General features: G+C 39.0%; 1 protein-coding gene across 10 annotated transcripts in view; it reads right to left on the bottom strand.

Moving 5' to 3' along the window:
• PHACTR2 (phosphatase and actin regulator 2) overlaps positions 1-17,324 on the bottom strand; it is a 294,524-nt gene that overhangs the window by 35,724 nt on the left and 241,476 nt on the right. For all 10 annotated transcript variants that reach the window (XM_077999486.1, XM_077999487.1, XM_077999488.1 and 7 more), the window contains 3 exons: positions 15,570-15,625; positions 8,352-8,413; positions 2,348-2,485 (listed from right to left, as the gene is read on the bottom strand). In XM_077999486.1, the coding sequence (XP_077855612.1) occupies positions 2,348-2,485; positions 8,352-8,413; positions 15,570-15,625 (256 nt within the window). The remainder of the gene's footprint in view (positions 1-2,347; positions 2,486-8,351; positions 8,414-15,569; positions 15,626-17,324) is intronic.

Here is a 17,324-nt window from a genome sequence, read left to right as displayed (position 1 = left end):
ACACCCTCAAACTGTAGGACACATATTGTTTTCAAGGACATATGAGACATAATTACTACAAATCCCAATATAAAGGCCACATCCCAGACCAATGAGATCAGCATCTCTGGAGAGGGGACCCAGACATCCACATTCTTAAAGATCTATAGGTGATTCCAATGTGTAGCCAAGGTTGCAAATCACTGACACACAGAGTCATTTCTAACCCTCAGCGCTTCTATCAGAAAGTAAGGAATGATGAAAATTAATAATCTGGAAAGTCTATCTTAGGTTAGAACAGAACAGCCAATAAAGCCCAAAAAATTAAGGGGAAGAAGAAAAAAGAGCAAATAATGACATAGAAAACAAACATATAATACAGATGACCAAGAAAACTGAAAGCATATCTTATACCTTCCCCAAAAAACAACTCCAGGCAAACCAAAAAGTTAAATGTGAAAAGCAAAACTATAAACACTTTAGAAGACAGTATATGAGAATATATCTATCATTTTGGTATGCAAAGAATGTTTAAAACCAGAAACAAAATCATAAACCATAAAGAAAAAGGTTGACAAATTTGACTGTATTAAGTTTAAGAATCTTGTTAAATCAATATTTGCAACATATATAACTGAAATATATGAAGAACTTAAAAAATTGACAACCCAAAAGAAAATGGGCAAAAGGCACTTCAGTGGAGTGGAATCCAAATGCCCAATAGGCATATGAAAATTTGCTCAACCTCACTCATAATGAGTGAGAGGCAAAGTAAAAGCACAATGAAATATGACTTCCTAGCTTCCTCAGCCTGTGCTCTCCCTCCCGTCCTCAAGGGTCTGCTGCTTGCCTCTTCCACATAAGTACTGTCCTGCTACTCTAGTGATTTTTTTCCCACTCTATCAGTTACTGACTTTTCCTCCTGTATGTTCAACCTCTCCCTTTCTTTTGACCCCTTCGCAGCATAAAAAATTGTTCAAGTATTTCCCATAAATTAAAAAAAAAATCACTCCCTTGATACCATATCTCGTTTTCCAAATTTACGTACCCAAGCTTATTAACCTTCACAATCACCAGCCATACGTTGAACAACTGCCTTATTATACTGCTACCCTTCAGAGCCCAAATTCTCAGGATTGTGTTTGATCCTCGTTGTCTCCATCACAGGCTTCCATCCATCAGGCCACCAAAATGCTTCCTCTCACCATGTCACTGCACACACATGGCCGCCCTCCCTGACAGTACTTCCAAGCTGCTGTGCTATGAGCTTCTCCTCTTTCCCCACCTCACAGACATTTCTTCTCAATATTTTTCTGCTGCTTCTTCCTAAAACGTCCCTGGAGTGCTTTTCTCAGCCTCCTTCTCCTCTACTCTTGTTCTGAACATTCTTCCTTTGTGATCTTATTCCTCTTACTTTTCATTTCTACTTATGAGCTAAGGATTTCTGAATCTGTATCTCCAGTATGTGCTTGATGAACAGTAGGTACTTTAAATAATGAAGCTTCCTATTAAAAAGGGTCAGCACAGAGTGTGATTAAATGCCTAGTTTTAGCATTAAGACATGGCATGTTTAAGCAAAAGTACTTACGATTAAAAAAAAAAACTGGGTATAGCATGAGTTTATTCAATACCAGATTTTGCTAAGAGAGAAAAATTAGAACAATTTAAAAACAAATGGTTGGCAAGAATCTTTGCCTATGGAACAATAGTACTTATAAGATAAAAGTCTTTCTACATTGATAGAACCCACTATATTTTTCATTTTTTAGGAACTGTGTGCAATGATTTAGAGTAGGGGTTGGTAAGCCTGACCTGCAGGCCAAATTTGGCCCACCATTTGTTTTTGTAGATAAAGTTTTATTGGAACATATACATATCCATTCAATTACGCATTGTCTGTGGCTGTTTTCATGCTACAATGGCAGGACTGGGCAGTTGCAACAAAGATTGTATGGCCCACATAGCCTAAACTATTTGCTATTTGTCATTTCTATTAAAAGTGTGCCAGTCTTGACAAAGATCAGGCCTTTCTATTGTTAACATATCCGTTTAAAATGATAAGTGGTATAAGTTATATTTTCTAAGAGTAAGGATAAATCCTGGATGTGAGAAAGCCCTCCCCATCCAGGTATGAAAGCAGGTGGGTTTTATGGTAAATAAGAACTACTTTTCTCTGAGACTTAGTTGAAAGAACTACATTGATATCACTAAATGTATCACTTTAACTGGCTTAAATAATCAGAGGCAGAAAACAGTTGTAATATTTGGTAAGATCTCATCCCCTAGGATGACTTAAGTAGGGGGAATGTGGATATTGAAGCTTCCAGAAAAGCAACACAATCAACACGAAATCCACTGGGATTCTTGCCTTGTCTGCAGGTGTTAACCTGGCCCAGGGCTTGTCTGCTCGGCGGTCATAGTCGGGAGAATCTGTGACTTCTACATACTCGTTAAATCGCAGGATCCTTCGAGCTTGTAGCTCTGCCACTGTGGGTCTCAGGCTGAGCTGCAGGAGGACAAGGAAAAAGGCAGAGTTCAGTAAACCGCTTACAGCCTCATGGTGGCAAGTATTCTATAGAGAACACTTCAAAGTTATGGTTAAATAAGGTCACTTTCAGGCATCAAAAAAAAAAAAAAAAAAAAGGCAACAGCATCTTGGGAATTTCTAATGAGAACTAGAAAGCCGTGTGCCCTAATTTTTGAGACTATAAAAAATCATCGTTTCAGATAGGTCACAGTCTTTGGCAACTACCTGCATTATGCTATTTTCCCCAACTTGCCTGGCACTGTGATAAAGGTCTATCATCCCTGACGCAAGGAATATGCAATGCACAGACACAATAGTAACCCAGATACAGAATGGCTGGTTTGGTGATTCAATTATCAAGGCAAAAGCCATGGATTGAATTATCAAGGCAAAACTTCTAAAAGTTTTTCTAAAAAACTTTTAGAAATGGGAATAAAAGCCTGTTCCTATAATATTAAACCCATACACTCAGAAATGTACAAAGTTATGACATACAGGCCAGGCGCCGGGGCTCACGCCTGTAATCCCAGCACTTTGGGAGGCCGAGGCGGGTGGATCACGAGGTCAGGAGATCGAGACCATCCTGGCTAACACAGTGAAACCCCATCTCTACTAAAAATACAAAAAAAAATTAGCTGGGCGTGGTGGCAGTCACCTGTAGTCCCAGCTACTCGGGAGGCTGAGGCAGGAGAACGGTGTGAACCCAGGAGACGGAGCTTGCAGTGAGCCAAGATCGTGCCACTGCACGCCAGCCTGGGTGACACAGCAAGACTCTGTCTCAAAAAAAAAAAGTTATGACATAGAAAGGGTCCAATAAAGGGTATGCCTACAGCACAGCTGTCCTTAAGATATTCATAATAAGGACAAGGCCCCAATAGGACACATGCCCTTGGCCAGAAAAACCAATGTACAGGAATGGGGAGGGGAGAGTTGATGGAGAACTGTACTTCCTTGAGACCATCACTGCTTAAAATCAACTCCAACCTTCAAGATACTTCTAACAACTTTGTTCCCTCCTCCTTGTGGTCTTCGCCAGATTCAAATTTGTAATTATATTGCTTTTCTCTCTGGTTCCTTTCTCAAACCGAAGAATAAGATTCTGACAGGTGAAAGAAAGCTGGCCCCCTGGTAAACAGGCATTATCTACTCTCTGTGACAGAGGTTCACTCCCATTTTGGTTTTTCTCAGTTAGGCGGTATCACAGTTATCTCCAGAGAGGTAGACTTAGACCTCTATTGTAGTCACAAGGCCCATTTTCATATATTTTCTCTCTCATATATACTCTGTATACAGCCAGACTACCCATCATCTAAGTGGTCCTCTTTGGAGATACTGCTTATTTATTTTTTTATTTGAACAGAATGGGGGGTCTCTCTATGTTGCCCAGGATGGTCTTGAACTCTTGGGCTCAAGCAATTCTCCCATCCCAGTCTCCCAAAGTGCTGGGGTTACAGGCATAAGCCACAACACCTGTCCAGAGATACTCCTTATTTTGCACTGGGTCTACATTCTGTAGTCATTAACAGCCCTTTCCTGGGCCTCAGTTTCCTTCTGAACTAAGCCAATATTCTAACATTCAAAGCACTCAAGGACTTTTAGAAGGCCTAGGCCCATACCCTGAGCCCACTTGAGCAGGGATATGCCAACTATGGCTCCCTCTATCTTCATAGAGCCCTGGTAGGCAATGGACAAGAGAGAGAATAATCTAAGTGATCTGTTATAGTCTAGTTGCTGTCCAATCTATATTGCTATCTTCTTGCTGCCACTTTGGGGCAGGTGGAAATAAGGAGGTAGAGAAGCCCTTGCTCCCAAGAACTGGCTAGAAGGAAAGTGACCAGTGGCAACATAGGTTAGAAATTCTCCATCCAGTCTTGTCCTCAGGACTGTCCTGGTTATGGGGTAGCTACCAAATGCTACGGGCTGACCTGCACCTACACCATGGAGCTATGTATGGTGGAAGCAAGTGGGTGCAGAGGGTAAGGGCAGGCACTACTGCCTCATGGAGGGGCCCAGCTGGATTGAGAAAGATCATGTGTATCACAAGAGTGCCCAGGGCAATGAGGAGGGGTGATTGCTTGTCTACAGATGGTAACTTAAGGGCCATTGAAGACTACAGTCATCCCTAGAAACGGAGTCAATAGTCTTTCAGTTTGATCATTATTTGACATTAATGGGCTTTGAGAAAAAAAAAAAGATACAGTTTGGCTGTGTCCTCATCCAAATCTCAACTTGAATTGTATCTCCAGAATTCCCACATGTTGTGGGAGGGACCCAGGGGAAGGTAATTGAATCATGAGGGCTGGTCTTTCCCATGCTATTCTCATGACAGTGAATGAGTCTCCTGAGATCTGATGGGTTTATGAGGGGTTTCTGCTTTTGCTTTCTCCTCATTTTATCTTGCTGCCACCATCTAAGAAATGCCTTTTGTCTCCTGTCAGGATTCTGAGGCCTCCCCAGCCATATGGAACTGTAAGTCCAGTTAAACCTCTTTTTCTTCCCAGTCTAGGGTATGTCTTTATCAGCAGCAAGAAAACAGACTAATACAGTAAAGTGGTACCAGGAGTGGGGTGTTCCTAAAAAGATACTCAAAACTGTGGAATCAACTTTGGAACTGGGTAACAGGCAGATGTTGGAACAGTTTGGAAGGCTCAGAGGAAGATAGGAAAACGTGGGAAAGTTTGGAACCTCCTAGAGACTTGTTGAATGGCTTTGACAAAAATGCTGATAGCAATATGGACAATAAGGTCCAGGCTGAGGTGGTCTCAGATGGAGATGAGGAACTGGTTGAGAACTGGGGCAAAGGTGACTCTTATTATGTTTCAGCAAAGAGAATGGTGGCATTTTGCCCCTGCCCTAGAGATTTGTGAAACTTTGAACTTGAGAGAGATGATTTAGGGTATCTGGCAGAAGAAATTTCTAAACAGCAAAGCATTCAAAAGGTGACTTGGATGCTGTTAAAAGCATTCCATTTTAAAAGGGAAATAGAGCATAAAAGTTCAGAAAATTTGCGGCCTGAAGATGCAGTAGAAAAAAACCATTTTTTGAGGAGAAATTCAAGCTGACTGCAGAAATTTGCATAAGTAGCAAGGAGGCTAATGTTAATCCTGAAGACCATGGGGGAAAATGTCTCCAGGCCATGTCAGAGACCTTCATGACAGCTCCTCCCATCACAGGCCTCAAGGCCCAGGCGGAAAAAGTGGTTTTGTGGGAAGGGCCCTGGGTCCTGTGCTGTGTTCAGTCTAGGGACTTGGTGCCCTGTGCCCCAGCCACTCTACCTGTGACTGAAAGGGGCAAATGTAGAGCTCGGGCTGTGGCTTCAGAGAGTGGAAGCCCTAAGCCTTGGCAGCTTCCACATGGTGTTGAGCTTGCGGGTGAACAGAAGTCAGGAATTGAGGTTTGGGAACCTCTGCCTAGATTTCAGAAGAGGTATGGAAATGCCTGAATGTCCAGGCCAAAGTTTGCCATGGGCAGGGTTAGGGGGGCCTCATGGAGAACCTCTGCTAGGCAGTGCAGAAGGGAAATGTGGGTTTGGAACCCCCACACAGAGTCCCTACTGGGGCACTGCCTAGTCGAGCTGTGCAAAGAGGGTCATTGTCCTCCAGACCCCAGAATGGTAGATCTGCTGACAGCATGTACCATGCATCTAGAAAAGCTGCAGACACTCAACGCTAGCCTGTGAAAGCAGCCAAGAGGGAGGCTGTACCGTGCAAAGCCACAGGGGTGGAGCTGCCCAAGACCATGGGAACCCACCTCTTGCATTAGTGTGACTTGGATGTGAAACCTGGATTCAAAGGATAATTTTGGAGCTTAAAAATTTGGCTGCCCCACTGGATTTCAGACTTTCCATGGGCCCTGCAACCCCTTTGTTTTGGTCAATTTGGAACAGCTCCCATTTGGAACAGCTGTATTTACCCAATACCTGTACCCCCATTTTATCTAGGAAGTAATTAACTTGCTTTTGATTTTCCAGGCTTATGGGTGGAAAGGATTTACCTTGTCTCAGATGAGATTTTGGATTGTGGACTTTTGGGTTAACGCTGAAATGAGTTAAGACTTTGGTGGACTGTTGGGAGGGCATGATTGGTTTCGAAATGTGAGGACGTGAGATTTGGAGGGGCCAAGGGCAGAATGATATGGTTTGGCTGTGTCCCCACCCAAATCTGAACTTGAATTGTATCTCCCAGAATTCTCCCGTGTTGTGGGAGGGACCCAGGAGAAGGTAATTGGATCATGGGGCTTGGTCTTTCCCATTCTATTCTTGTGATAGTCAAAATGTCTCACAAGACCTGATATGTTTATCAGGAGTTTCCCGTTTTGCTTCCTCCTCATTTTCTCTTGCCGCTGCCACGTTAGAAGTGCCTTTCGCCTCCTGCCATGATTCTGAGGCCTCACCAGTCATGTGGAACTATAAGTCCAATTAAATCTCTTTTTCTTCCCAGTCTCAGGTATGTCTTTATCAGCAGTGTGAAAATGGACTAATACAATGGATAAATAAAGGATCTTTTTCCTTGAAAAACAGAACCACCTTCGACATAGTCCCATAGCTTTTCTGTGGGAATGAAGCATTGCCACCTCCATCTGCCTTGGAATGCTTTTGTTGAAGACTCCCCGATTCCAGCCTAGAAAAATGTGGGTCAGGTCACACTTCATGGAGATGTCACATTTTAGTCACTTTATCCATTTTTAGGTGCATAGGGTATGCCTGAAGAATTATTAGAAGGATTTATAATGAAATATAAACTCTGATGGTGCTTGATTTTTTCAAAGGCTATTATTTTTTTAACACAGAAAAAAGTGATGGCTCTAACATCAGATTTATACATTCATAAATAAGTGGCAACAATTGTCTGAGTTTGGCAGGTAAGACATTTGTCAATCTGGGTAGCACTGTAGCAGGCAGGCTGGATATCAAGTTCACTTAATAAATTACTTACCCAGCTGTGATGTGGAATAGTGGGAAATGTTCAGGAGTAACGAAATATTTATTTGTTTAATATTTCCAACACTAAATGGAAAGTGTGAGCATTTTAAGAAATAATTTTTATTATAATTAAAAATTTTTCCACTTCTTTTTTCTTTTTCTTTTATCATTGCTCTAATCAAGCGAGATCGAGATTAATTTTTAATTAATTCTTTTTTTTTTTGAAACAAGGCCTCACTCCAGGCTGGTCTTGACCTCCTGGGCTCAAGCAATCCTCCTGACTCAGCTTCTAAGTAGCTGGGACTATGGGTGCAAGACACTGCACCTGACTCAAAACAATTTTTAAAAATAGAAATATATGCATTGAAATATTAATAATGGCTATCTCTGAATGAAAGACATACGATTTTATTTTTTTCTTTTTTTGTATCTTTAAAAATTTTCACACAGAGTACATATTTTCATAGAGTAAATGCAATTTAAAACCCTTGTTAATTTTTCAAAATTAACACAACATGCAATTATAAACATCATTTATAGCACGTGCATTATATTTATTTATTTTATTTAGTTACTTTTTTTGAGACAGAGTCTCATTCTGTCTCCCAGCCTGGAGTGCAATGGCACGATATCAGGTCATAGCAACCTCCACCTCCCAGGCTGAAGCAATCTCCCCACCTCAGCCTCCTGAGTAGCTGGAACTACAGGCATGTGCCACCATGCCAGCTAATTTTTGTATTTTTTGTAGAGATAGGGTTTCACCATGTTGCCCAGGCTGGTGATTTTGTTGTCTATGCTTATAGACTAATAGGAATAATTATTTCTAAACATCTGATTTACATACAGAGAGAGGATTAGTATTTTTTTTTTAAACAAAATATATCTCAAAACACGTATGCTCATTAATAGTCACAACTTCATTACCTTTCTGCTGAGTCTGCGTTTAAGTTCCATTTTTGCTTCTTGTTCCTCTTCTTCATTCTTTTCTGTTTATTAAAGGAGGAAAGTCATGATGACAGTTACTATAGATGATTTTATAATCAGAAAAGTATATCAGGCCACAATCATGTGATTCTAACAAATAATGATCAAACACTTCACCAACATTGTTAAAAAGTTATCGAAAGATTTTGTAGAAAGGTTGATCATCTTATACACACACACACATACACACCCACACACACACACACACACACATGCTTTTTTTGTAGGACTGGTTTGCTTTACTAATTTTAAATGTTTTTGCTTCCTGATGTCTTGTTGTATTCTTAAAAAAACCACAGGAATGCCCATATTCTAATGAAAGCCCTCTATTGTTGATCATCTCATGGGCTTATAAGTACAATTTACCAGAATTCAGATGAAAATTTACTTCTGGATCTGACCTTCATGTGAAAATCTGAGACATATTAAAAGAGCAAATTAGAACCATCCGATGCATGTCTGAGCTGCTGATTTCCACTCAAATCCAACCAAAATATTTGATTTGTCTTCCTTGGTTTCCATAGAAGCAGAATGTAAGCATTTCCTTGGACTTTGCTTTCAAACCAGAATGTTCTAAATGAGGTTATGATGTACTGTGGGTGGAAATTATTTATTTTCTTGTGACTTTGCCTTTCCAAAGTCTTCTCTTTCTCTAGTGATTCACCAAGTAGTACAATTTTATGCTGCCCAACAGATGGGATTTAAAGAAAAATGTCCAAAATTTTTAAAGAAATAAACACCCCTTCAGGTTTTGCTGGTTGTTGCTTACTTGAGGAACTTCTCTCTGTTGCTTCCTTTAGCTCATCATCTGTTCGATCAATGAGCATACATTTTGCTTCTTGGATACCGATGCTTATGAAAGATTGTGTTTTAGAAAGTGCTATTATGAACTCTTTTGAAGGAAAATAATGCTGTATAAAGGCTTGACTAAAAGGTTGAAAAAGGAAAGCTTCTTCTATGTGTTTATTTATTTATTTTTGTTTTTATTTTATTTTATTCTTTGAGACAGAGTCTTGCTCTGTCACCCAGGCTAGAGTGCAGTGGTGCGATCTTGGCTCACTGCAACCTCTGCCTCCCGGGTTCAATGAAAACAAAATTTTTAATCCATGATAGGTATGAAATATATTTATTTTAAAATTCAAATAGACTTCTTACAACTAAGACTATTTTTATTGTGAATAAAATATCAGTATTCAATATTTGCAACATCTGTATTTGTTAGTTGAACAGGCTAAATTCTTCATCAGTTTTCCTTCTCTGAACAGGGAAAAGTTTCTATGTTCTTCTGAAATAATAACTTTAATGCATAAGAAAGAAAGAAGGTGATTAGACAACGAGTGAACATAAACTGTAATCACCCACAAGATAAGAAACAATGAGTTAATATCCTTTCATTTTGTGCCAAAGAAATTTGGTTATAATTTAAATTTCTTCCTACGAAAGTACTGTAGGTTTTTAATTGCTTCACAAAATATATATCCTTTCATATCCTTAAAAATGCATACTTAGGTTCAAAGAATTACCTCATATGAGTTGGATAAAGCTTGTGGATTGTCAAAATACATAATAAACAAAAGCCACACTGTGGTTCCTGTGATTTAAACCAGAGCTTTACAAGGCGACGTGATAGTGAAAATAAAATTGTTGATATTGTTGATAAAAATTGATGATATTGTTAGTGATATTGATGACATTGTTAATAAAAACAAAAATATAATTCTTAAAACATTTTTGTCAACTCTTCCTGTACGGTGTTTATGCTATATTTTTAAGGTATTTTTCAAAGATTAAAAAATTGGATATAATACATCCCAAAGCTAATGAATGCTCCAGTCTTCATTAAATATGCAAAAATGACATCTCCTTGAAGGGAATATTTGATAGTTTTGTCTTATTAAGCATATTGTTCAACTAGTGCTACCAGTTAGGGAACTGAATTCATTTTTGACATCAGAAACTGACTTCTTTATGTTTTCCATGTTCAAAATTGTACTTTTAGTGAAGTTAGAGGACGAGGGTGAGAAGTAGAAGGAAGCCAACATGACTGTTCCTCTGAACCTTTCCTTTTATTTTGCAGAGATGGGCTCTCCCTGTGTTGCCCAAGCTTGTCTTGATCTCCAGGACTCAAGTGATCCTCCCGCCTCAGCCTCCCAAGTAGCTGGGATTACCAGCATGAGCTACCATGACAGTTTCTCTGAATCTTATTAAACAGTCATTGTAAAATCTCTCATACAGTCAAGGTTAAACCTTAAACTCAGTATTTGAAAATTCACCAAGTTTTTTGCATGCTTCCTTCATTTTTTGATTCACTAGAGGACTAATTATAAAGTAGGATGTAAATCTTTCCGGTTAATTTAAACAGGCTGGAGGGATACTCATGAAGGAAGTGACATGGTTCATTGACAAATCTTGCTCTCAGTAACTCTCATCAGAATAGAGAGGGGTGAACATTTTGGACAAGCTGCAGGAAGCATTTCCGATAAATAAACAAATAATACATGTGGTTAAACAGCAGCAAGCACCACAGGAAACGTGCCTGGCGAGCAATATTACCCAGAGAATTTTGTGGATGAGCTAAAACGAGAAGAAAGAAAAATACAAAAATATCAACAACTGGAATATTATCTTCTTGAGTTGTTAGTTCAGGTAAAATGGGTTCAAAAAGCCAAATTTTTTGTGGATTCACTTCTCTTTTTGTTTTTTACATGTTTCCATGTCGATATTTTGTTTTTTCAATTTTTGGTGGAGATGAGATCTCACTATATTGCCTAGGCTGGTCTCAAACTCCTGGCCTCAAGCAATTCTCCTGCCTTGGCCTTACAAGGCTTTGGGATTACAGGCATAAGCCACCTTACCTGGCCTCATGTGGGTGTTTTTTTTTTTTTTTTTTTTTTTTAATTTATTTATTATTATTATACTTTAAGTTGTAGGGTACATGTGCATAACGTGCAGGTTTGTTACATATGTATACTTGTGCCATGTTGGTGTGCTGCACCCATCAACTTGTCATTTACATCAGGTATAACTCCCAATGCAATCCCTCACCCCTCCCCCCTCCCCATGATAGGCCCCGGTGTGTGATGTTCCCCTTCCTGAGTCCAAGTGATCTCATTGTTCAGTTCCCACCTATGAGTGAGAACATGCGGTGTTTGGTTTTCTGTTCTTGTGATAGTTTGCTAAGAATGATGGTTTCCAGCTGCATCCATGTCCCTACAAAGGACACAAACTCATCCTTTTTTATGGCTGCATAGTATTCCATGGTGTATATGTGCCACATTTTCTTAATCCAATCTGTCACTGATGGACATTTGGGTTGATTCCAAGTCTTTGCTATTGTGAATAGTGCTGCAATAAACATACGTGTGCATGTGTCTTTATAGCAGCATAATTTATAATCCTTTGGGTATATACCCAGTAATGGGATGGCTGGGTCATATGGTACATCAAGTTCTAGATCCTTGAGGAATCGCCATACTGTTTTCCAGAATGGTTGAACTAGTTTACAATCCCACCAACAGTGTAAAAGTGTTCCTATTTCTCCACATCCTTTCCAGCACCTGTTGTTTCCTGACTTTTTAATGATCGCCATTCTAACTGGTGTGAGATGGTATCTCATTGTGGTTTTGATTTGCATTTCTCTGATGGCCAGTGATGATGAGCATTTTTTCATGTGTCTGTTGGCTGTATGAATGTCTTCTTTTGAGAAATGTCTGTTCATATCCTTTGCCCACTTTTTGATGGGGTTGTTTGTTTTTTTCTTGTAAATTTGTTTGAGTTCTTTGTAGGTTCTGGATATTAGCCCTTTGTCAGATGAGTAGATTGCAAAAATTTTCTCCCATTCTGTAGGTTGCCTGTTCACTCTGATGGTAGTTTCTTTTGCTGTGCAGAAGCTCTTTAGTTTAATGAGATCCCATTTGTCAATTTTGGCTTTTGCTGCCGTTGCTTTTGGTGTTTTAGACATGAAGTCTTTGCCCATGCCTATGTCCTGAATGGTACTACCTAGGTTTTCCTCTAGGATTTTTATGGTATTAGGTCTAACATTTAAGTCTCTAATCCATCTTGAATTAATTTTCGTATCAGGAGTAAGGAAAGGATCCAGTTTCAGCTTTCTACTTACGGCTAGCCAATTTTCCCAGCACCATTTATTAAATAGGGAATCCTTTCCCCATTTCTTGTTTCTCTCAGGTTTGTCAAAGATCAGATGGCTGTAGATGTGTGGTATTATTTCTGAGGACTCTGTTCTGTTCCATTGGTCTATATCTCTGTTTTGGTACCAGTACCATGCTGTTTTGGTAAGTGCATTAAAAAAAGCTGGATCAACAGATGCATAGATATGTCATAAAGCAAGATGTTAATGATAGACTATAGATGGCAGATATATGTGGATTTACTGTAAAATTCCTTCAACTTTTCTTCATGTTTAAAAATTTTCATAATAAAATGTTGGGGAAAAATATATGCAGAATTCAATGGCTTAATTCATTTTTCTCTATATAAGACATAGCTAGAATTACATTCTCAGCTAAATACATCACCTTTCTTAATTAGCAAAAGTTGACCTTTTAAGTACCAAAACTTGCTTTCTATTTTATCAGTTTTTAGGAACTGGTTCTAAAATGCATAACTAAATGTAATATAATATAATATAAATACATATATGTAATATGTCTTTTTTTAACAAGCTCTAGTATCACCAAAATAATTAGGAAAGACATCAAGTAAGGACTAGTATGGTGCATGACACTAAGAAATATAATTTGTCCTGTGGTCACCAATGAAAACTAATGGCATTTATCGGCATCTGGACTCATGTTCATTAAACTAGTGATGGACTCTAAAAGTTGTTGAACGTTTAATTCTGTAAGTTAGTTTTCTAGTTCGTCAAGAAAAGATGACCTAGTTAGGGCCGGGCACAGTGGCTCACAACCATAATCCCAGCACTTTGGGAGGCCGAGGTAGGTGAATCGCGAGGTCAGGAATTTGAGACCAGCCTGGCCAACATAGCAAAACCTTGTCTCTACTAAAAATACAAAAATTAGTCAGGTGTGGTGATACACACCTGTAGTCCCAGCTACTCAGGAGGCTGAGGCAGGAAAATCACTTGAACCCGAGAGGCGGAGGTTGCAGTGAGCCGAGATCGTGCCACTGCACTCCAGCCTGGGCAACAGAGCGAGGCTCTGTCTTGGGAAAAAAAAAAAAAGATGACCTAGTTAAAGTAACTGTCCTTAAAAACCACACCGTATCACACACTTTTCCACTGTTCTTGAACAAATGCTGAGATGAAACATACAAACATCAAACAAGAGCAATCAATGTGGAAGAATCAAGAAGCAAACGGGCTGAGTAGAGTGTTTTTAAGTTAGGCCATTCAGTTTCCTGTGACTGCTCAGGGAAAGATGACCTCTCCCAGTTTTCTTCCGCCTCCCTTGGCTATATAATACTGGGTCAGGAGATCATAAGCCAGTTATCAGCCTCTCCAGGCTGGAAATATGCCTCTGTTTCCAGAAATAAACATGCTTAGGTGAACTTAGAAGGAAGGAAAAAAAGGGCTGGAGTCGAATCTGAAGTGTCTCACTCTTTCCCAAACCTCTAGGAAAACAGGATATAAAGGCCAATGCAGCCCTTAAGATCAATGCACGGTAAGTTTCTAGATCTATGAAACAGTTCCTCAGACAACCAAACTCTAGTGTGGTTTGGCACTATTTATCTCACAGGATCAAGAAAGAATTATCCAAAATGTGCCCTTCCTTTCTTCTTCTAGGTATTAGAGCAGGCATCCAGTAAGACATAATCTTTGTGTTTTTTAGGAGCTTAGGGTCTGCATTTGAGCATGCTTAAAAATTCAACAAGTATTTCCCAGGAACCTATCATGGAAAGCAATGAACCTTTTTGGTTTGTTTTGTTGTCAAAATTAGATGCTGCTTCTACTCTTCCTCAGCAAAGCAAAAACACAAAATTTTCCTACTTTTCCAGTCACAAATTTTTCCTGCCCCAAACTGGCTCTTCTATACATTAGTAGCCACTTAAGTCCTTCCTGGGGCTGTATTCTAGTTATGTTCAAAAAAAGCCAGAAAAAAGCATTCCAAAGAAAGTGATCCCATAGACTGGGTGGATGGTAGTTGCTCTCACTGAATGGTAGTTCATATTCATTGTTGAATTGATTTTGTACTAACAACTGTAATACAATATGCTACTAAAATCTTTCTTCCCTAAAGGAAAGAAAGTATCTTGGATTGGAGAGGAGGGGTCTTCTAGCAGGCCAAGATAACTCGAAAAGCCTGGCTGACAAAGATTTCCCCCACACCATGGGTCACTACCATTGTAGCACGATTCAGAGTTTTACCCATCCCTCTTCTTTGATATTTCACACAATAAAAAGACCTTTTGAAACCAAGTTAACAATATATAAAACTACAGCTAGGCTCAATTTAAAAATATCTGTTTCTTAACTCACTGCAATGCCTGACCACATTGACACATGATAGCATGACAAACTGTATTTCTATTAGTTTTATAGTTTTAACATACCAACTCCAATAAATACTACTGCAGGGACGAGTAAAAACTAAGGTCAAAGAGAACAGAGGGGAAAACAGAATGGGAAAATAAAGTAGGAAAATGAATGGAGAACGTTTTAGTGCTGAGAAATTATAAACAACTCAAGAAGGAAGCCGAGTTTTCACAACATAGGAAAATGCAATGGATTGAAAATTTTATTTTGAATTGAGTCATTTGTTAAACTAGCAACAAACTATCATTAAGAATATTAATATAGGAATGTTTGATTTGTTTCTTTGTGGATTCCTTTGGCCTTTTCTTTGACATTTATTTGCAAGAAGACCAGAGCATTCTTTTTCTATTTAATATTTGGGTGAAGGAATACATGGAATATATTTCATCTTTCTTAAACACAATTGTCATGACTATGACTCTGGTCTGGTGGGGGGATGTAAGGCTCAAAGCCATAAAATAAAATATGAAATTCAAGAAATTTAAAAAATATATAAACAATTACATATAAATGTGACATAAATGGACTATTTCAATCCATCTTGAGTAAACGAATATATGATGGTTTCTTACTGATAAATGGATCATCTGTAGAGGCAGCTTGTTAATGATTACACAAGGAATCATTCTATAGTATAGAATACTCACGTTTTAGGATGTTTCTTTGCTCTAATTCTTCAGTTGTGGGCCTCTGGCTCAGCCTCCTATGATGACAAAAAGGATATATTACAGGTTAAAAATGAGGTACCCTAGTAGGAGACTCGAAATAAAACAACAAAGCTCTATTTTTCATGTTTTGAGAAATAAAAATCCATTTTTAAAGCTGCAAAATAAAAGTCTCTTTCCCATTAGTTTGGAGACTACAGATCATGGCTGAGGCTACTCACCGACCCCCATTACACAGTCTCCCTTCCTTTTAGCAACAGATTGGTCTGGATGTTAGATAGGTACCTGACTACAGACTTCTGCCTCCCTAGAAGCCAGGTATCGTGCTGTGACTGAGTTTCTGCAATGGGATGTGAGCAGAATGATGTTTGTGACTTCCCCTTCTCATCCTTAAAATGCCTGGGTGCATGTTCCCTTCTTTCTCTTTCCTTTTTCCACAGGCTAGAACTTCAGCCTGATGATGTGAGCCAGCTTTGATCATGCAGATGAGACCATCCAGGGGATGGGAGAGCAGCAAGACAGAATGAACGTAGGAGCTAGGCTGACTTCAAGGAGCCGAGTTCCCAACCATGCTGGATGGCCCACCTACCTGGAGACGGTCATGTGAAAAAGAAATACACATACCTGGTTTGGACCACTATAGTTTTTGGTCTCTGTTACAGCTTAGCTTATAGCTTAATTAATATATAGCTCATTAGGGTCTAAAATAGGATGCTGTGCCTGGCTGGGTAATCTTAATATAAGGATAGTACTACTAATTCTAAATGTTTATGGTTATGACAAAAATGGTAAGAAGAACTGAAATTAATACTTTAAATATCTCATGAATATGCTAAACTATGATCTTCATCAGAGCTACCTTGAAACTAACTTAATTGAGCAGACAAAAGAACTTGTTGAACATCTATCTCTATGCCAGCCAGGTTTTCTGCCATCCATGTCCCCATGTATCCTGTGCTACATATCTCTATTATGAATATACTGTACTCTATATTACGCCCACAATAAGCCACATTTCTTTTATCTATGGTGTCTCCTCCATCTGAATATCTTTCTCTCCTTTTCCATCTACTGAAATCTTATAGATGATTAAAATAATATCTTGAAGATATGTATTTGGCCTCTTCTGAAAGTGAGAATTAAAGGCTCCTGGTTCTTTGCTCATTTACAGCAATTTATACACAGACTATACATCTATTAAAGCACTTATCACACAGGCAGTTATAAAAATAATAATTACAGCTATCACTTAGTCATACTTTTAAAAATCCAGGTACTGTGCTAGGTGCTTAGCTTATATGATCTGGAATCCTCAAAGCAGTTCAGCAAGGTAGCACCCAGTTTCAGTTTTACAGATGAGGAAATGAGAGATTAACTAACCTGCCTAAGGTAAAACACTAGTAAATGCTAGCGCCAGGATTCATACTCAAATCCTTTGACTTAGATGTTTGTGCTTTTCACATGACCCCATCGTGCAACATATAATTCTGTCTCTCATTAGACATGGAGTTCTCTGTGGCTAGAACTGTGGGTGAACTATCTTTCAATGACAGTGCTTAAATGTGCTGTGTTTGTACAAAAATAATTCTGTAAAATTTACATTTTAATAACAGTGAAAACTTTGCTCTATTAACTTTTTTTTTTTTTTTTTTTTTTTGGTGAGACAGGGTCTGGCTTTGTTGCCCAGGCTGGAGTGCTGTGGCATGATCTCAGCTCACTGCAACCTCTACCTCCTGG

Source organism: Macaca mulatta, chromosome 4, assembly GCF_049350105.2.
Source record: "Macaca mulatta isolate MMU2019108-1 chromosome 4, T2T-MMU8v2.0, whole genome shotgun sequence".
Taxonomy (NCBI): Eukaryota; Metazoa; Chordata; class Mammalia; order Primates; family Cercopithecidae; genus Macaca; species Macaca mulatta.
This window is presented reverse-complemented; position numbering and strand designations above follow the sequence as displayed.